This window comes from Musa acuminata, chromosome BXJ1-8 (genome assembly GCF_036884655.1).
Source record: "Musa acuminata AAA Group cultivar baxijiao chromosome BXJ1-8, Cavendish_Baxijiao_AAA, whole genome shotgun sequence".
Taxonomy (NCBI): Eukaryota; Viridiplantae; Streptophyta; class Magnoliopsida; order Zingiberales; family Musaceae; genus Musa; species Musa acuminata.
The window spans coordinates 47,986,803-48,007,634 of record NC_088334.1 but is presented as its reverse complement, the minus strand read 5'-3'; the positions used below and the strand labels follow the sequence as shown (position 1 = coordinate 48,007,634).

Sequence of the window (20,832 nt, the reverse complement as noted above, 5' to 3'; positions counted from 1 at the left end):
AAACAAGTTGCTAAACAACTACCAATCTCAAGGAAAGACAAGAAAAACTTGCTGATCTGTGAACAACTACTCATTAGAGCAGCAACTTTTCTCCTAAAGAAGGAGAAGAAGTCCTTTGGTCAACTTTGATGTGGTCATTTTATCTTAACAAAGATCACTGGGTGTTGGAAGCTTTGATGAAGAAAGAGTCGTTGGTATTAGTAGATATTCATTTGATCAACAGCCAATCAACCCACCAAATGTAATTTTCCAAGTCAAGTTCTTAGTGTTACTTCTTGCAGATTCATTGCTTTCTCTTTCTAACATGAGACTTGGAGGATCTACAGTGTATTCCATTGGAAACCCTAATTTCTTTATTGGAAAACAACATCCTGAGTTTTGCAGCATTAATCTCTTGACAAAGAGTTTTTCTCCTTTTAGTTTCTCCTTGGATGTTAATCTCTTTCTTACATTTCTCACAATAATTAGAGAAAGACCAAAGAAAAAAGAAGAAGAGGACAAAAGGAGGAGACTTGTGGGAAACCCTGATCCACAAAAAAACAGTGGAACAGAAGGGGCATGGCTTAGGCCACCATGTGATCCAACCATTTGCCATACCTACCATTCCACAACTACTCAGACCACAACTTTTGTCTGACACACTGTCTTGCTTGGTTGGAAAAATGACTAGGTTTTATTTCAGCCTATGTTTTAAATGCTCTAATCCTCATCCAAGGTGAAAGCTATTCAGTTGTTTATCAAATACATGTGTTGTTTCTCTCTCTGATGTTCTACCTTATGATTCTCCAATTGCTTCAGAAGAATCCAAAATATTGCACTCAATGTTACTGGTGCAAGACTTAACAATTCTTTTACCAGTTGTTGCAAAAAACAATTGAAGGCAAAAACATTCCAGCTATATTTTCAACAAAAACATAAATTTGTGAGGAATAGTGGTCACCAGCCTAGACTCTGAGATAGTCTGCTAACATGAGTTATTTATGTATAGACTTCTATGTTGTACTGATCAGTCATCAGTATCCTGACAATTATTATTACTCATAGCAGATGGAGTGACTAGATGTCAACTATACATATCAAAAGATGATGGTGGTCAATTTTCGTTAAGGCATGAAATGATCAATAATTAACCCATATATTCATATATTTTATTTTATTTTTTTGTAATAGAAGTTCCATGGGTTTCTTAGTTAAGGATTACTTGGTGGCAAACTCATTCCAGGCATTGTTATCAAGGGGATAAAACCAAAGAAGCATATAGAGAGAGATAGATTTCATGGATGCGATGCGTTTTCATTAAGGGTTTGCAACTAAAGTAGGTAACATTTTAGTGATTCACCTAATGCATGTCACTGGCAGGTCAGCACTACAAGTTATAACACCAAGATAAAAGTAACCTAAATGACTCATATGACTGCAAATGCTTTGTTTTTATCGACAGGATCCATCCAAGTGATTCCAACTACTATAACATGTAAAAGAAATAGAATCATTAAGCTCAAATGTTCAATGATGCTCTCTGTACATCTTCTCTGTTTTCTAGTTTCACAGGGGAGTACAGCAGCAAACACGGCTTCAACACTAACCCTGACATGTAAAACCATTTGCTGTTAATCATTGTTTCAAAGCAATCCTGATGTGATTAACAGAAGCCCTGAAAGCATGACTGCTCATCATTCTTTCAGTGTACATCTGACTCCAGTGGACACAGCATAACTGCTCCAGTGGAAGACAATTTCATAATGTTTATTAGTAAGTGACTCGATAGTAGCTTTCTCAAGATAACAAGCTGGCTGAAGGGACTGATTAATAGGTGATGCATTTGCACTGGCTGAAGGGACACAGCATAAATGCTGATGAGGGGTGCTGCATTTGCATCAACTCTACACTTAATTACCTTCACCGAACAGGAAGACATCCCTGTCTCAAGTAGGCTTTCTGTTCTTGTGCAGGTGGATCAGACATTATCTGAAATACTGCTGTGAATCAGATGAATTTCTATTCAAATATCCAAACAACCAGTCAAGCTCATGACTCCCTTAATCCTTAGAACAATTCTCTTAACAGTCCATCCTACTGACGAATCTAGGAAAACTTGTCTCCAGGAATTCATGCTTCCTTACGGCCGCTTTACATTGCCACCACGTAAAGCTCGGCCACCAGACATTCTAGTCAGCATGCCAGCTTTGACTCAATAGATTTTGATTTGTAATATCAAAAATTCATCCAACTGGTTAATACGAAAAATTATTCACAAAAATGGAAGAGCAAAGATGGTTCTCAAAAGCCCTCAGCTTTGGTAAGAATGTTCAAGAACTTGGACTCTCCAAATGGGCATTAAGAAGAATTGATAAAAAAGTATAACACAAGCCAATGAAATCTTAGAGAAATGGGAGTTTTCTCATCAAAGAGAAAACTATCATACATAACTGTCATTCAAATGCTCATTCCTATGACACAACTATCATACATAACTCTCCAAATGCTCATTCCTATGACACAACTATCATACATAACTGTCATTCAATCCTAACAGTCCACCTCAATTACACCATTCTATGTCAGACCTTCCTTTGTTTTGTACCATTTATTCCTCATTCCATAGTTCAACAACCTCCCTCTTCAACTTTCCCTATTAACACCATTCACTATCTCACATTCTCCTCCAACTTCATTCCAGACTTTGAATGCTTTAGAATGCATCAAAGCAGCATGAACAACAACAATACTCCAGTGAAAGACTTCTTTGCATCCCCAGCTCTCTCCCTCTCTCTGGTAAGTATTATATCCTTTGCTTTTAGGGATAGAAATTTATGACAAACATGCATTTAGATTTTTTCCTATTAATTTGTGTCGTCGTTTCCCGAAATTACATTAGGCAGGTGTGTTCAGGAATAATGCAGCAGCAGTTGTGGATGTGGAAGAAGGGGATGAGGCGAGTAAAGGAGGCTGTCAAAGGGAGCAGGCAGAGATCAGTGGAGAGAACTCCGGGCCAGCAGGTCGGTCAGACGAAGACAGGGAGTCCAATGAATCACAGGAAGAGAATAGAGAGGTTGGAAACAACAGGAAGAGAAAGAAGTACCATAGGCACACAGCTGAACAGATCAGAGAAATGGAAGCGTGAGTTGGTTTGGTCATATTGTTTTTATTTCAGACATGCTACCAGCACTAATGCATTACTTAGATGCCCGAGTCATATTGAGATACCGCTTTTTATATGTTTAAAATGACATATTATGAATTTTAAAGATGTCATTCTGAATCATGTAAGATTGGCCATTTATTTTCCAGAAAGCAGTACCCAGAAAATGATCCAGTCAAACATCAGAAAAATATACCAGATAATCCAGATAGCAGGAACTATGCACAGTAAATAGAATGAACATCTAGGATAAACATGCTGGTCAAATTTGGATCAGGAATATAGACCAGAAAACAGAGCTAATAATGACTGTCATAAGTGAAGTCAAACAATCAATTCTGACATTGTAAATGGTCAAAGCAGGCTGTTCAAGGAATCACCCCATCCAGATGAGAAGCAGAGGCAGCAATTGAGCAACCAGCTAGGACTTTCTGCCAGGCAAGTCAAGTTCTGGTTCCAAAATCGACGAACCCAAATCAAGGTAGCCATTTGAAAAACTAGCCTGTCATGAAATTTATATGCTAATTTGATCAGTCATCGCAAGGAATCAGTCCAGAGTACAAATACTTTGAAGGATAGTAAATTTACATTACGTACCAGTTACATTTATTATATCAACTTATGATCATTGGACCATCATTTCACTGCTCTGATGCTTAATGGGTGTAAGCTCCCCTCAGGCAGTGCAGGAGCGGCATGAGAACTCGCTACGTAAGTCTGAGATAGAGAAACTGCAGGAGGAAAACCGGACCATGAGGGAGAAAATCAAAAAAGGATGCTGTCCTAACTGTGGTTATACAACCTTGAGCAATGGTACCACCATAACCACAGAGGAGCAACAACATCATATAGAAAATACCAGGCTAAAAGCAGAGGTACGTCATGTGCCAATGGCTCATCATCAGAGTACCTAATTTGTTCTCATGCTAAAGCTTACATTTGACTTCAGCTATAGAATTTTCCACATTTTGACCATCTATACGTTTTAACTTTTGCTGTTTCTACCGAAATAACTTTGATCTTCAACAGATAAAAAAATTACGTCGAATGCTAGGAAGCATCCCAGATGGAAACACTTCACCAAGTTCATCATGCTCAGCAGGAGCTGATCAAAACAAGAGCTCATTAGATAGCTGCAGTGGGTTCTTGGGTCCTGAGAAATTTAGAATTTTAGAGATTGTCAATGTTGCCCTGGAAGAGCTGACCAAGATGGCTACTGCCCAGGAGCCTTTGTGGGTTCGGAGTGTTGAGACTGGAAGGGAGATACTGAACTATGATGAGTATGTTAAGGAATTCTCACCTGATATGTCAAGGAATGGATGTGTCAGAAACATTGAGGCTTCTAGAGAGACTGGTATTGTCTTCTTTGACATGCCAAGGCTTGTACAAGCATTCATGGATGTGGTAAGGTTCATACATATACATAGAAACAAGTACATTTATGACAATCCAATTTTGTCATTAAGAACTATCATATTGAAATTCCTGAAATTTTCTTGTCTCCAAATTGTACTGACAGATTGCTGAACATCAAACATAAATTGATAATTATATACTTTGACCGTTCACTAGTCACTCTTTTTGCACTTTCTTGCTGCCAACTACCTACTTATTGCACATGAAAATTGTCATACACTCAAACAAAAGCTACTGAAAGGATTATAACAAAATTATACTCTTAAATTTGCATTTGCATGGGTTAATATACTTAAAAGTGGCATCTATATCCTCTAACTCTGACAAAATTAACAATAAATCTATATAGTGTCATATGATACATATATGTATCATTCTAATTTCTGTTTGTTCCTTTATTGTTGTAGAACCAATGGAAGGAATTTTTCCCTTGCCTGATCTCCAAGGCTGTCATTGTTGATATCATTTCCAAGGGTCTCGGTGATAGCAAAGATGGCACCATACAACTGGTAAGCACCCTTAACCATCATAATTGAATCAGCAATATAGGTCTCCTCATCTCCACAATATTTTTATCATAAATTCGACTTGCCAAGACTAGCTTTGTTACAAGGACCATCATTACCCTACAGATGTACTGGAGTTCTTTCTGACTAGAGTTGCTGTGATGGTACAATCTACAGAAAACAGGCAATAATTCTCATAACAACTCATTAAATTTCTCAGATGTTTGCAGAAATTCAGATGCTTACTCCTTTGGTGCCGACACGAGAAATCTACTTTGTGAGATATTGCAAAAAACTATGCCCCACTAGATGGGCAATTTTAGATATATCTATTGACAAACTTGAAGAAAACATAGATGCATCACTCATGAAGTGCAGGAAGCGGCCCTCAGGTTGCATAATAGAGGACCAAGACACTGGTCATTGCAAGGTAACTCAGTTATCTTATAGTTGTTTCCCTCTTCATTGTGGCAGTTTGACAACCTTCCTCTCAAAGAATGCCATACTCATTAACAGTAGACACTTTTAAGATAAAATTGCAAGGGCATTTGGTTATACCAATGGGATTATCACTTTAAAAAGGTACACAACTACATCATTCTAAGTCATTATATTTCATTCTTTGTGTCTAGGTGATTTGGGTAGAACATATGGAATGCCAAAAGACTGTAGTTCCAACACTATATCACCCAATTGTTACCAGTGGTCTGGCTTTTGGGGCTCGACACTGGATGGCAACATTACGTCTGCAATGTGAAAGATCAGTTTTCTTCATGGCAACTAATGTACCTACAAGAGACTGCAATGGTTGTAGCAATTCTATCACCCATTCTATGAACATGAACCTATTGCTTACCTCACATAGGATTTTCTTAGGGATCTCGACACTGGCCGGAAGAAAGAGCATCCTGAAGCTTGGACAAAGAATGACTTCGTGCTTTTGCCAGAACATTGGTGCATCAGGACACCACAAATGGACCAAGGTGTCAACAAAAGGTGGTGATGAGATTCGATTCACGTCAAGGAAGAATATCAATGACCCCGGGGAGCCTCTGGGACTGATCATTTGTTCGGTTTTGTCGACATGGTTGCCTGTTCCTGCAACGTCTCTGTTTAATTTCTTGAGGGATGACTCAAGAAGAACTGAAGTAAGACATTTTTTATTACCCCTTTTTGTCATATTTTCCTATAGACTGAATGAAACTTCTTTTTGAGTTTTCAGTGGGACATCATGCTTACACCAAGCCCTACTCAAACAATGGTGAATTTAGTAAAGGGCCAAGATCGTGGAAACTCTGTTACTATCTATGTAAGTTTTAGTTTTATCATTTTGTTGATATGATTCACAATCACTGATTGAAAAAAAAAAAAAAAAAAAAAAACTAAACACTTCAATCGCCCAGTTTCAGATAAAATATTAAATTCCCAAATACAAAAATATTAATACAATATTTTAAACATATTAACCCATGTCGTTACCTGTACAGAGCCTACAGACAACAACTTCATCAGAGAGGACCAACATTTGGGTTCTCCAAGATTGTAGCACCAACTCTTACGAGTCAATGGTGGTTTTTGCTCCTGTGGAGATTGATGGCACACAATCTGTGATGAACGGGTGTGACTCGAGTAGCTTGGCCATATTGCCATCAGGATTTTCTATACTTCCAGACGGGCTAGAGACCAGGCCTCTTGTGATCACATCTAGGCCACAGGAGAGGACAATGGAAGGAGGATCTTTGCTTATGGTAGCATTCCAAATTCTTGCGGATGCGTCACCTGTGGCAAGGCCAACAACAGAATCGGTGGAGACCATAAACACACTTGTTTCGTGCACATTGCAAAATATAAAAAAAGCCTTGCAGTGTGAGGATGGGTAATTTGTGTGGGATAAGCAAATATGTGAAGATTGATGTAAATAGGTTTCAACCATTAGTAGGAGGAACCACATGTGCAACTCCTTGTTGTTAACAGAGGAAGAGCATAGGAATTGGTATGAATTAACAACACGAATAACTAATCTGCACTGCAAGAATTTAGATCAGATGATCCAGCTTCAAAATTGGCTCTGGTGCAGAAGGTATAAAGAAACGCAACATGTAGCAATGCTTGCCAATGTCAGTGAGTCATCTTTTTAGGTTCTGGAGGTGGATGGAAGTGTTGCATGATATCGAATAATAAATTCCTTGGTTTTCGGACTCATAATTGATGAGATGCACTTGACCGCAAGACTTTGAAGCTTCATTGATAATAAGGATGGTACTAAAGCTGGTTTTCCTCCCTCCTCTCAATCCTCTGAATGAGAAAAGGAGGTGGCACAGGAAAACAACAGGTCCAAGAGAAGGAACTAAGCGGGTAGTTCTCTCAGATAAAAGAAGATGGAAGAAAAATAAGACAGGAACCAGCTCCAACCCAATGCCTTGCCAAAATCATATACATGGGGAGTTTATCATCCACAAGATTCAATATTGGAATAGATTGAGTGGACAACTGAATTTATAATAACATGTTTATTCTTCTCAGTTCTCACAACTAAATGCAGAATTGAATCAAGAACAATTAACTATCCATACAGAGATTTCTTTTTCTAGATATACCGCAAAACAAATATATGTGCCACGCAATTACTACTTTAGCTCACAGTTATTAACCGTCTTAGTATATACAACATTCTTCAAGTTGCCCAAGGAAAAAGGCAGTAAATCCTCCACAAGTAGCAAATATCAACTCAAGGACGAGGTAAAAAAGGAAAAAATCTAACCTTTCACCATTTAGAGGGAGGTATACCTGGCGTAGGGACCCTGAGAACGTGCGCCGCCCCACTTTATACTGCGGCATTAGCGTCGTCGACGAGATCGGCAAGCTCATCTACTCCGGCTCCATGATCGCCGGCCCAGGCTTGTCCGATTAGGGCTCGAGTGGGCATCAGGCTGGGCCAGTTCCTGGGTCCTTCCGCTACCGGTCGGGACCGGATCAAAGCCTATGACCAACAGCGCAGGCACAACCGGAGCCGACCCGATCTGCTTTGAGAATACTATATTTGTATCCGATCTGAACCCAGACCCGAAATTTAAAATTCGGATTTCGGATCCTAGATCGAAAGTCCGTTAATCCAAAGAAAATTCGAAACCACACGACCATCCTAAGCCTTCCGACATCCATCCAAGCGCGCCACGTCACCACTGGCTTTTGGATTGCATCATAGAAGATTAAAGATTTCTTGTAAGAGACCCAAAGAGAGAGAGACAGCGAACAGGGACAGAAATCATCAAATAACACTCAAGGACAGGCAAGCATGAGGTAATAGCTCGCTGTCTCTAGGCATCTTAATTGCAAAAGGACATGCAACTAATGCACCAACCATCTTTGGCAATGACAAAAGCTAAAAATCTCTCACACAACGGAAGGGACAATTGTTAGTGGTTGATGGCTACCAAACCATGGTTGAAGTTGACAGGTACACCATCTTGTCAGCAACGTAAGCATATGAATTAAAGCCATCTGCATATAATTGGGAGAAGGACATCGGTGTGGGTTTTTGTCATCGGTTGCAGTAGTTAGGGCACAAATGTTCATAAATGAATAGGTCCTTCCACTTGCAGATAAAAAAAGAAGACCTCTAGCAGTCTCAAGTACAAGAAATGTATCGACTGGGGCAATACATGGATATCTAAATTCCAGCTCCACACCACCAAACACCCATGGATTAGGTATTTCATTTACACAACAGGCTACAGAATTCATTCACCTTAAAGCTATCATTCCTTGGTGCTATGAAATAGAAACCAAGAAAAGATAACCAGCCCAGTAGCAGGAAAATAACAGCCAGACAACACTGCAAAAGAAAAAACCTGCACCATGCCTCTAGCCATTGATCTTAGCTCAGAATCATCATTTTACATTAGCATGATCCTGAGTAATCACACTTGTACAGCACCCGAAACAAAGCTCGGGTAACGATCCACCAAACAGTCCAGAAGCTACACCTTCGTCAGCTTCCATGTTTTATCCTAAACTTTCTCACAGGCATGAAAACCTATTTTAAGGCTCTGTCTGCCTTCTGAGAATGGTTGGGAAGTGTTTTCTGTTTATGTTCCAACTGGATGCAAGAAGCTGAGAACGGATCGTTGCCTCACATGTTCTGGAATCAGCTTAGTGACGAGCTCTGGTGATGCTCCAGCTAACTGCAACAACAAAGCAGTCGATTAATGTCAATTGCTGTTTAGTTTTTTTTTATGCTGGTTTTTGGGGTTTGTTCGAATGCCTAAATGCTATAGCTGCAGATAACAACCAGAACCCCAAGCCTACAGTCATTTTTACAATCCCAACCCTTGTCGATCTACAAAGTACAAATCACCATAAGCAGGGCCTTGCATGTCCTTGGACCAAAGAAATGGTTTGCACTCCTGTGCATGTCTACCGGAAGAAAACATGTGCATGCCATGTGCACCCCAGTATATAGAGATCGGTATTGCATCTGTGTGTTACAAATGATAAGTACATGATGTTGTGTGCACCATGCCAACAACCACCAATACATGCAGATGCAGCTTCAAAAATTTAGCATGCTTACTTCTTGCTTAAAGTTAAAAAGGGGAGGCAGAGGGCGACCGTTTGGCAATCGCACATTAGGTTCTCGTAACTCATCGAAGAATGGATGGGCACATGCTTCCAGCTGCACAATGACCAAATTGACAAAGTGAGGGGGAAAGAGAAACCAACAAAATTCCACTTTGTTGATACATGTATCAATGTGATCGAGGATCATATAATTACAAATCCTAGGATACAAACACAACTATAATAAGCTTTAATTCTAATCTAGTAGAAAGTCGTTAGCTGCTTTATTGACTTGAAAATGACAAAAAAAATACTTACTGCAGAGCAACGGAAACAAGGAGAGTATTGAAGAAGGCGTGATGTAAGATCAATAGCTTCTGGAGGCATTCGCTTGTGGAAAATCTGAAGATCACAATATGTTATAGTTACTAGCACTTCTATATTATGCATGAAGCTGGCTACAACCTATTTAAACAACTTAAGCTACAGAAAACTAGGAAAATATTAACAGTACTTGAATCTGAAAATCTGGCTGAGTGAACTACGAATTCAATAGCAGGTCTAAGGAGCCCACAAGCCCCAAATAAATTTTTGGATTTGTACTATATATAATATGACATTCAAGAAATGATGGACATCTTTATTGCACCTAATATATAGAGATTAACCAGAATAATTGATATACATCCTTAAAAATATACTCAAATTTGATAAAAAGAGAGGACACGGTGCTATTTTCCTCTATTGACACCCTCTCATCTATTTTCCTCTAGGATAATGTTCAACCCAACTATTGGATCAACATTTAACTGAGTGAACAAGGGGATATAAAAGCTATCATCAGAAAGAAACTGCTGAAAACTGATGCCTAATAAGCAATAATGTCAAAAGAGGATGCCTAAACCCATTGTAAACCTGTGCCAAACATTCCCTAGAACTGAACCCAGAGTGAAAAAAACAAAAGATGTACAAGCACATATGGAAAAGTCCAAAGATTAAGAGATGAACGTTTCGCTTAGAAATACAGGGAACTCCACACAGCTAAAGTTTCTTTTGTTATCCTACAGAAATTGCTACTTTCCACAGGAAGTTGATGCAAAATCTTTATCGTTAAGACCTAAAATAAACATAAAGATTAAACTTTAAAGATAATAATACGCACAAACATGATCTAGATCGCTGCATACAGTGGACCTTTGTCATTTCTAAAGTAAAAGGATAGAACTGATCATAGCAGAGCACTCTGAAATTAATCACCCGATATTGTCCTTTACAGCTCATTCAAGGCAAGTTTAATAATTGTGATCCACTAGCACCTTTGTTGATGTATATCGTTAACTCAAAGATATGGCTTACAAGAAAAGAAAAACTACAAAACCATGAAAAAAATGCATGCAGTTGACCTTGTGCCATGGATGAGCTTTTATCTGAGGAAACCTGAACTCTGTATAGCTAGGATTCATGCACCGAATTTCTTCACGGGTTGGGGTTCCAAGAACCTGCATTAAAGCACTTCATCTAATATTGTACATTTTAAAGATCAAACAATATCAAGATCAGTTGAAAAACTAAGCAGACGACAAAGCCATACCTTGATAATCTGGACAAGCTGATCAACAGCACTTGCTCCAGGAAACAACGGCTATCAAAAAGATGTACAACTTGAAATGATTAAAATTTGGAAATACTCTTTAGAAATTTGTCACGGGATACTAAGTTTCAGCAATGTTTACCTGGCCAAGTAGTAACTCAGCAAGAACACAACCTGCTGACCATATATCAATTGACGTTGTATATTCTGTTGCACCAAAAATAAGCTCTGGCGCACGGTAATAGCGAGAACAGATGTAAGATATGTTCGCTTCACCCTTCACCTGGTAGGAAAGATCAATTAATAGAAAACAAGGCCAACATTAGAACCCAAACCAAGAAGTGGGATGAAAGGGCAAATTCCTTTGCCGGTAAAGTAACATAAAGTCGAATATACATACAGTGGAAAGCATAACAGCGAGAAAAAATTCAACTTGACGTGGTAGGAAAGTTCAATTAGTAGAAGACGAGAAATGTTATGACCCAAACCACGATGAGGACTGGAAGGGTACATCTCTTTGTTGATTTGAATATACAAAGTGGAAAACTAGGAAAAGTCTTCGTGGTTGCAAGGGTAGTCTGTGTGCATTGACCCATCATAGACCTAATATCGGTGGGAGCCTCATGCAAAGGCACCCTTATGTACTATATCATATTCACTGACCAGGCAAACTATGTGCAATTGATGATTAGGATTACATCATAAGACAACAATATATCATATTTTCTTCTACACTTTATGGATAAACATGGACAATTAAAATATCATATTTCAACATATCATGACCAGTGATTTAAAAAGCGCTAGGCGCCAAAAGACGTCAAGGTGCAAAAACGTCCGAGGCGCTAGGTGCTCGTCCAGGCGCTCACCCGAGCGAAACGAGATACTAAAATATAAAAATATATAAATTAATTAATTAACATAATTATTTAAATAAAAATATGATATTAATTTTAAAAAAAAATCTTACATAATCACAATATAACATTAACAAAAAATCTCAAAATTCAAAACAATAACAATAATTTCAAATAAATAAAAAAATTAACAATATTAAAATCAAAATAATATATTATTAATATAATAAATAAAAAATATTGTTACTAGTATACAGTTAACAGTATATTGTTAACAATATACTATCGAGTCGATGTGAGTAGAGGGAGTAAGAGTAACGGTAGCAGCAATGGCAGTGGGAGCGGGAGCGACGATAGTGGCAAGCAGCGACAGCAGCGGTAGTGGTGGCAGCAGCAGCGGTGTAAGAGTAAGACTAAGGCTGCTGACTGAGAGAAGTAGCAGCGGTAGCAGGAGCGGGAGTAAGAACGACGAGCGACGATAGTGACAACGGCAGCAACGACGACGAGCAACGATAGCAACGACAAGCAGCGACAGTGGCAGCGGAGAACAACGATAGCGAAGACAGGCAACGATAGCGGAGAGAGACAGCGACAGTAGAGAGGAAATGTCAGCGACAGAATCACGAGCAGGGCTAGGGTTAGGGAAGTCACGAGAGGGATGTTGGGAGGCTGATATCGATGCTTTAGTTGGTTCAATCGAACCAACTAAAGTATCGGAGACCGAACCAAACGTAAAACACTGGTTCGGTCGCCTGGTTTAACCCGAGCGCTCGCCCGAAGCACCCGACGACTGGGCTCGGGCGAGCGCCTAGGCAACGCCTCTTTGAAGCGAGGCGCTCGGGCCTCGCCTCACCTCGCCCAAGAGCCTAGGCGAGCGCTTATTGAAATCGCTGATCATGACTACAATGTGATAAAGAAACCTTAAAAATGACAGGTCACTCACAATGCTCATGTCATATCATGAGGCAGGTACCTTTACATGTTAGAACTTGAGAAATACTTGTCCAGCCTACAGGAATATGGATCCTAAAAGGCTAAAACTTAACCAAGATTCAGAATTCAAACAATGGTCAAAGTCAAATTGTGTAACATGTATAACAAAAGTAAATCATTTTACGGCAGAGCATTCTATAAATTACTACTATAGTCTATATGTACATGAAACATGTATCTTAATTTGATCTAAGTGTTGGTTAGTCCTTAATTAGTAACATTCTTTACAGCCAGCTGTTGAGTTAATTTATCAAAAATTTTGAAAACAGTTAATTTGTTTGACCATGAAAATTGTACCAAGCACTAAATGCATCTAAGCTAAACTATTGGCTATGCAGTAAGCCAGGAACATGTCAGCTCATATCATCAGTCATGACAGTGCATGTCTACTAAATTCTGTGGACATATTTTCCGTATGTTTTTTTTTTTTCAATCTCAAAATGGCCACAAATGAGAAACCAAAATCAGATGGCAAAAAATTGAGATTCTTGTAACATACAGTCAAAATATTTGCATATGAAAATCAAACAGCTGAATCAGATCTTATTGGAAACAAGATCACATTGATCTTTTTTGCAACTAATATGCAATGTCATTTTAACCAATTTCTTTAAGATGAAGTCATTCCTCTCAGTTAGATAAGACATTAATCAAAGCTTAAAGTGGCAACATGTCAGGTAATGAGAGGAATGACTCGCACGCAATTGAAGATCCCCCATCCCAATATTTGGTCGGTATACAATTTTGTTAAAGTTGTAAATTCATACCCATTTAATTTACACCATCATTACCCATTTTATACAAAGAGAATGAGTGGCTTAGGTAGTTGAAGGAAAAAAAAATTAGAACTGTTAACACCAAGGTTCGTAATTTTGTATCGTACCGATGTTTTAAGCATTGTTCGATACGGTGCGGTATGGGCATACCGAGCAGTATGCCAAGGTGTACCGCTCGGTATGTGTGTGTGTGTGTATATATATATATACATATATATAAAAAGGAGGCGTACACTACCTCGACGACGTCACCTCCTTTACTTCTCCTCGTCGCATCAGACAAGGAGAATGTGGTCTTCTCCTCATCTACGATGTTCGACGAAGACGTTGAAGGTCGTAGATGTCTCCGGCCTTCGATGAAGAAGAAGCCGAGCAGCCACCTCTCCGTTACCTTCTGGATGGGGATCATCGAGGGAGGGCGGCACCGGATCGGAAGGTTCTTCCGATTCTCCCTCTTCTTCTCTCTCTTCTCCCTCGATGCTTCTTCTTCCCTTGCCGCGGCCAAGTTGATACCATCCGGTAGCGGGAGGTCCACGTATCGGTCTGCTAGCAGATCAATACGTACCACCCGATATGGACAATATCATTCGAAATTAAATTTCTTGGTTAACACTAACTACCTAAGTTTTGGGCATTTGTTTCCCTTGTATTCAATAGAATATCTTTATTCAAGTACCTAGACTGGAAAAGACAAAATCCTATTAAGCACTATAGAAGAGAATTAAGCTCGACTTCTGGTACACCAAGTCAAAGAACCCATAAGGAACTCTTTTGTTACAGGCAGGTTGGTTTCAACTTTCAAGCACACAACTAGAATCTTACTCTTCTATTCCTGTCTATTATGGCCGTCAGTAGGCTAGTTGGTGGATTCGGAAGCAATTGTCACCACTTGTCATTATGTCCTGCTCATTTCTACAAACAAATATTCGCCAGAATAAAAATAAAATTGCTGCATTTTCATTGAAAGTATAACATATAACATACCAGAACTTTTGCACTTCCAAAATCACATAACTTGACTTGATGAGTAAGAGGGTCTACCTGCAGAATGTGCAACTACTATATAATTAAAACAATTTAATCAAACAAAATAACAGCTTCCTAATAATTTGGAAAATGAAAGCCTACCAAAATATTTTGTGGTTTCACATCTCTATGACAAACTCCTGGAACAGTATGGATATAAGCCAGCCCGCTAAATATCTGCAAAAATTGTCCAATTAAATACTATACTGAATATGTCCTTATAGATTTCTAAATAAGAAATCTGGCAATAATACCTGATATGTATACAACTTCACATAGATAAGTGGCATCCTTTGATTCCCATTGCTGAAATGCCTTAGGACACCATACAGAGTCTCAGGCACATATTCCATGACCAGATTAAGGAAAAGCTCATCTCTGCTTGTAGTGGAGAAGAAACAATGCTTAAGAGGTATCACATTTGGATGATCCATTGAGCGCATCAATTGGAGCTCACGATTTTTGTATCTTTTGTCCTGTAAAACCTTCTTTATGGCAACCGCTTCTCCTGTTTCCAAGCATTTGGCCTGTCAAGGACAACCATGTTTGAATATAGAGCACAATATCACACCACAATTATAAAAATGCTTCAGTAGCAAACCTGAAAGACAATTCCAAACGATCCAGTCCCTACAACACGCTCTGCCATGTAGCTAATGGTCTGCATGTCAAATAGAAGGCAAAATAACATGTAAACTATAACATCAACTCATGGTCTCACATGATTTCATTAGAGACAGTACATTTTCCTTCTAACCTTCTTAAGTTCACCATTCTTGCCCCCGATGGTGGTGGAGATGACATGACCAGTTACTTGTTCACTCTTGCCAACAACAGATGTTTGCTGTGGTAAGTCGTTGAAAAGTTGTTTAATGGAAATTGTTAAAACGTTTCAAGGCAAGGAAACATGAAGTGGTTGCAGAAAGGAAGCAGTCCAAATTTATTTGGCAGAGGAACCAAATTCCAAAATGCAACAAGAGAAGACGAACACCAACCATTGTATTTAGCATTTCAAGCATCAACAGATCAGGTGGACCGACAAAAGAGTCTCAAACGGAGCATATGACACCGGAAAAATCAAGACTGCGAAGATAAGCTTAAGGAGAAGCAAGGCCTCGAAAAAGAGCATTAAACGGGTGAAAATTGCGGATCAGAAAAGAACAAAACCGTAGCAAGTGTCAGGAGAGAATAAATCATCATCATTCTCGTCAAGCAAACAATAGATAGACTGGATACCACGCAACCAGAAAGCCAAGCAGGTGAAAGAACAGAAGAAGATATCTCGTGCGAAAATAATAGAAACAGGAGAACCTATCACACCAGAAAGGGCCAACTTTAGAGATAAGATCAAACCACAAACCTTTTGAATAGACTAAATAAGCAACGAAAATATTCTCCTGTATAGATTTGATACCAAATCGGAGATCAAGGTAATACAAGACGTTCTAGACCCTAAGCGGACACGAAGGAGGAGATCCGAAGACAAAACCCAAGTTCAATTACACCAAAAAAACTTAAAAGAGAACATTCACGCAAATCAAGACCGGTGGAATAAAGCAGATCTAAAAGAACAGAAATCGCAGTGTGCCAAGCATAGGTCCTGATGAGAAAAGGAAGAAACCCTGGTTCTTAGGATGAGATCAAGCTTTTCCGACGGGAAAAAAACAAAGAACGAAAACAAGGAAACCGCTCCGCAACCAATAACGATCCCTCAAAGATGGGAATCATTCGCCGAGATTGCAAAGCAATCCAAAACGCTACCCAGATCGAAATAACGGAGAAGGTGATCTACGGGATGAGGTGAGATGGGGAAGGGGCGACCTTGTTGTCGGCCATCTCCGCCCGGGGAGGGACCGCGAGGGTAAGGTTCGCTGCCGCGGCGGCGTCGTGGCCCGGCGGGGGCGGGGGGTGGTGAGGTCCCAGCGGCAGCGAAGTCATGTTGGGCGGCGCTCCAGGTAGGAACGGATGCCCCTCTCTCTTCTCTCTCTCTCTCTCTCGGGGGTAGTTGCTACTTGAGACACTCCAACACGAAAATACATGTAGACAACGTACTTCCAAATCTTTTCTTACGTTATTAATAATTAATCATTATTACATTCGACACACTGTATTATTCGACGTAGTGACCATTATTTATGTTTACCGTAATAGATTTAACATTATTATATTTAATTATGTCGTTATTATTATTATCACGAGACGATGACAAGTATTTTACCTTGTGGAGTAGATATCAGCAAGCCGCATCACAACAACTGCGACGAGATGGGTCGGGTTACAAATACCGGAACCAGATCCAAAGTCTGAAGCAGAACTCTTATCGGATCCACCGATTGCTTGTTAGCGAACCCGATCCCGATCCCGCCTGTTGGGAAATGGAGTTAGGATTAGCCCATTACATTTTAACTTGTATTCCAAATGACTTATAATTAATACAATACATAACAGCGATAGAATCCACTCTAGACAAAGTTACTTCTGAAAACAATTAGAAAAAAAAAGTATACATAAAATAATTGAATCTACAACAAAACAAATTGATTTGCAAGGAATAATTCTGTACAAAATACGTAGGAAACAGGAAAAAAAAAAAAAGAAACATCTGTAGGTTAGGGAAGACAGTTTCCACCATCTTTAGAATGTTTAGTTGCAAGGTTAAGCACATTAGTAGAAGTGATTTGATAATACTTAGCGCTTGACACTGAGATGCAACTGTTAATGCATGAATAAACACCTTTTAATGGTCTCCAAAACCTTTAATCCCATCGTGTGATCTTTTGTCGGCCTTTTTCTCTTGCTTCTCTTCTCTTTTTTGTCTGCAATTCAAAAGTGATCACCAGAAGATAGAATTTTTTAGCAATTCTAAAGGTCATTAACAATTTAGAAGAAAGACAGATATAAAAGGATAATTCTACAGAATCACTCGGAAGTAAGAACAATGATGAACTGAGCAGAACACGTAACAATGTCGCAACTAAACCACTACTTTAGCCTAACAAGGTCCCGATAGGCAAAGGAACATCCATAGTTCTACTCCAGATTAATAAAAGAGGTATTACCCTACCACAATCTTCTCTATTTAACCCTCATAGAAACCCACCATGAACCAGAGATGATGGAATTAGGAAGAAAATGAAACCGGAAAAAACGCATAGATTAAGCAAACATTTAATAGATAATCGATTTTTAAAAGCCATCCAAGACCACATAGCCTACCCTGCGAAATTTTTGTTTGTACCACGGGTTCAATGATTTATGTGTAGTCATTCTTAGGTTGATCAATGTCACCAAAGAAAATGAAATATCAAATTAATTATATGTAATTTTCATTTGCCTTCAAAATAAATAACATCTAATTAACAAGATATACACTGAATGATTTGCAGTAAATCTTTTACCACCAAACTCTGTTTTAGACCCTGAAAGGAGACTAAAAAAAGTAGCTTAGATATCCAACATGATTGCCTTTGAATCACACGTGATCTGCAAGTGTTCATCCATTGCAGTACATCCAACATAAAGGAATCTATTGATGCACTTAACCATGCAGTAAATATCCAAGGGAATTGACTAGTGCATGTTTCACTGTACATATTGAATATCTTTATCAATATAATATAGAGTAACATCCATTGGCAGATATAGGTTGTTCAGAAAAATCATAAGGCTGCAGAGGTTCTAGCTGAGTGTTTGGCAATTATAAGGTGGACAGTTTCTGGTGGTGTTTTATCGTCTGCATTTCCTACAAAAAAATTAATGAGAAAACACAATACAATCCTCTCTAAATCTGCATAAGTGCATAAAAATGGCAAATTTTCAAAAAAAAAATTCTAATCCCCTAGGAAAACATTGTAATTGTTAGATTAATTTTGGAATAAAAATGTAAATCTATTAAGACAGAAAAATGAACTGTATGACCAATAATGAATGTCAAAAAGGATATTCCTTAAAAATATGTATCATCAAGCAACTAAACATATAAAGTAATGCATGAAGCCACAAACAAATAAAAGAAATCCTCAACACATGAAATGCAAATATTTTAAGATGTATCAGCGCAAAATCCTTTTCATTTCAATGTCTTTTTTAGAGTTAATTTTTAAGTGTTTAAAACAGTTATGCTATTCCCTATGGAGATCAAGATGATGGACTTCCTCGTAAACTAACTTTGCAATTTGAAAAAGTGGCAAAGAAAGACATCAGTTCATGTTTATAGAACTTACGAGACCTGGCATATCATTTCATAATACAACTTGTTGCACCAAGCTCAACTTATTGAATGGTATGACCATTCACTGGCAATGTTATAATTCAGATTTATATCCTAAATGGCATATACTGCACGTGGCAATCTTTCTCTCCAAATCTGAAGCCTTCTTGTTGGCCCAAGTGAACCTGAACAAATATATGATCATCCTAATTGATGTTATACCAGCATATTCAAACAGAAGAAGAAAAGGTCAAATCTTCAAACATTTGAGACCAATCAAATCTCTCCATTCATACACTAAAAGATTTCATTAATCACCGAATAGTTATGCAGCCCTGCCAGGCAATAAAACTTAGAAACCAGAGGACTTGGTGACTAGTGAATATAAGAAAGCTAATTAGTTATAAAGCTTCTAAGAAGATGTGTCAACAAAAAATACTAGATGTAATCAACTTCTTAAGAACTGACAATGCCAGCTGAGATGTGCATGAAAAGCATATCAGATGTGTTGGCCATTTCAGCTCAATGTTACACATGATCTGCACGTCATACACAAATGAAAAATAATTGAAATTTTCTTAACATTTAATATCTTTCATCATGTTTCCCTGTCATTATAAAGCAATGCCCCTAAATAACCATATATTTACATTTCAGTGATCGATTAGATGTGAACAAATACTGGACTGAATAAATTGACACAACTTTCTGACTCAATCCCACACAAGCCTGATACACTTTGAAGTTTGAACAACACCATGTCTCTTCCCTGAGCAATTCCATCCCAATCTAGTGTAAGATATGCAACCAATGTTATTTAACATCCAACCTCTGATTCCTTAGTATAGATCAGCTCCTTTCTCTCCCATCATCTATTTCATCTTAAGCAGACCAATTTGATTTATTAATCATTTGAATAAGTTTTATTAGTTCAGGACAAAAACGTCTTAAGATGCAAATGTCATAAGTTGCCAAACGGCAACATTGTCCAAAGATCCTAGTTTGTTATCAAAATTGCCCAAGGGGAAGACAAAAGAAATCAAATAAAAGAAAAAAATAAAAATTTAGGTTTACTTGAAGATTCTTAGGAAAAGGAAGAATATAAGGTTGAATTATTTGAAGATTATTTTCTACAAGAAAGTTCCATTATTATACAAAAACGAAAGTATATATTATGAAGAAGGCTGAATATTTACCAGCATTAATCAGAAAATTTATCTTTCCAGAAAAGGGAAAGGATAAATGATTAATTATCCTTAAAGCATGTTTCTTAATTGTATTTTTTTCCTCATGCTGTATTTTTCTTTTCTTCTACTTGAGGAGCATAAAAAAAGGGTTAAGGAGATTATAACGGGAAAGTCAATCAATCAATCAGTGTCTCAGGCTAAATTATACTGAAGTTATATCAACAAGCAAAGATCGCAAGGGAGACTGATAAAGGAATCATGAAGTACAAGGAACTGATTCTTGTGTAACAGTAGTATTTGATAAGGGCATATCATCATCGTAATTTTCAAGTTTTAAGTATCAAAAAGTTTTGACTGATATGGACTGTATCATGATGATGAAAAAAATAAATTATCAAATATATATTTGACTGAATTAAGCATTGTATATCTTATGTAAAACAGAGCGACAACAAGAACAGTGACCTGTAAATTCACACATTCAGAACAAGGTGTAAATAATTAATTAAGTTTCTCGCACTTGTAACCTTCTAAATTAATATTGAAATTTTGCTCTTGAAAAGCTTAC

General features: G+C 38.2%; 2 protein-coding genes and 1 long non-coding RNA gene across 8 annotated transcripts; 1 reads left to right on the top strand and 2 right to left on the bottom strand.

Moving 5' to 3' along the window:
* The first annotated feature begins 2,616 nt into the window (after positions 1–2,616).
* Positions 2,617–7,368, top strand: LOC135588387 (homeobox-leucine zipper protein GLABRA 2-like). 3 transcript variants are annotated; one of them, XM_065080486.1, is made up of 11 exons: positions 2,617–2,775; positions 2,879–3,120; positions 3,506–3,623; positions 3,823–4,017; positions 4,172–4,546; positions 4,966–5,067; positions 5,285–5,494; positions 5,697–5,871; positions 5,941–6,212; positions 6,287–6,373; positions 6,552–7,363. In XM_065080486.1, exons 1-11 carry the CDS (start codon positions 2,698–2,700, stop codon positions 6,942–6,944), a joined length of 2,247 nt encoding a protein of 748 aa, XP_064936558.1. In that variant the 5' UTR covers positions 2,617–2,697; the 3' UTR covers positions 6,945–7,363. The 3 variants fall into 3 exon arrangements, with proteins under 3 accessions (XP_064936558.1, XP_064936559.1, XP_064936557.1); XM_065080487.1 differs by having other exon boundaries at positions 2,893–3,120; positions 5,697–6,212; positions 6,552–7,368; XM_065080485.1 differs by having other exon boundaries at positions 5,697–6,212; positions 6,552–7,365.
* On the bottom strand, positions 3,352–8,237 carry LOC103996121 (uncharacterized). Of its 4 annotated transcripts, none has more exons than XR_001979349.2 (3): positions 7,852–8,237; positions 3,740–3,873; positions 3,352–3,644 (listed from the first exon to the last, which is right to left on the bottom strand). It is a non-coding gene; the product is annotated as an uncharacterized LOC103996121 (long non-coding RNA). The 4 variants fall into 4 exon arrangements; XR_672560.3 differs by lacking the exon at positions 7,852–8,237 and adding an exon at positions 7,826–7,850; XR_001979350.2 differs by lacking the exon at positions 7,852–8,237 and adding an exon at positions 6,544–6,680.
* Positions 8,238–8,750: 513 nt separating this feature from the next.
* On the bottom strand, positions 8,751–16,887 carry LOC135588385 (shaggy-related protein kinase eta-like). Its single transcript, XM_065080483.1, has 12 exons — positions 16,689–16,887; positions 15,625–15,711; positions 15,469–15,528; positions 15,122–15,394; positions 14,970–15,044; positions 14,826–14,882; positions 11,358–11,498; positions 11,216–11,266; positions 11,028–11,123; positions 9,943–10,026; positions 9,638–9,739; positions 8,751–9,248 (listed from the first exon to the last, which is right to left on the bottom strand). Exons 1-12 carry the CDS (start codon positions 16,803–16,805, stop codon positions 9,153–9,155), a joined length of 1,239 nt encoding a protein of 412 aa, XP_064936555.1. The 5' UTR covers positions 16,806–16,887; the 3' UTR covers positions 8,751–9,152.
* Positions 16,888–20,832: the final 3,945 nt, after the last annotated feature.

Bases quoted from the DNA above. Each gene is read 5' to 3' on its own strand.
- LOC135588385 (XM_065080483.1), bottom strand. From the start codon at position 16,805: ATGACTTCGCTGCCGCTGGGACCTCACCACCCCCCGCCCCCGCCGGGC. The intron at 14,883-14,969 runs GTAGGCTTTCAT...CACATTCTGCAG, and splicing joins TGAAACCACAAAATATTTTG to GTAGACCCTCTTACTCATCA. The intron at 9,249-9,637 runs GTAAGCATGCTA...TTGTTGTTGCAG, and splicing joins TTTTTAACTTTAAGCAAGAA to TTAGCTGGAGCATCACCAGA.
- LOC135588387 (XM_065080485.1), top strand. From the start codon at position 2,698: ATGCATCAAAGCAGCATGAACAACAACAATACTCCAGTGAAAGACTTC. The intron at 4,547-4,965 runs GTAAGGTTCATA...TTATTGTTGTAG, and splicing joins TACAAGCATTCATGGATGTG to AACCAATGGAAGGAATTTTT. The intron at 6,213-6,286 runs GTAAGACATTTT...TTGAGTTTTCAG, and splicing joins ATGACTCAAGAAGAACTGAA to TGGGACATCATGCTTACACC.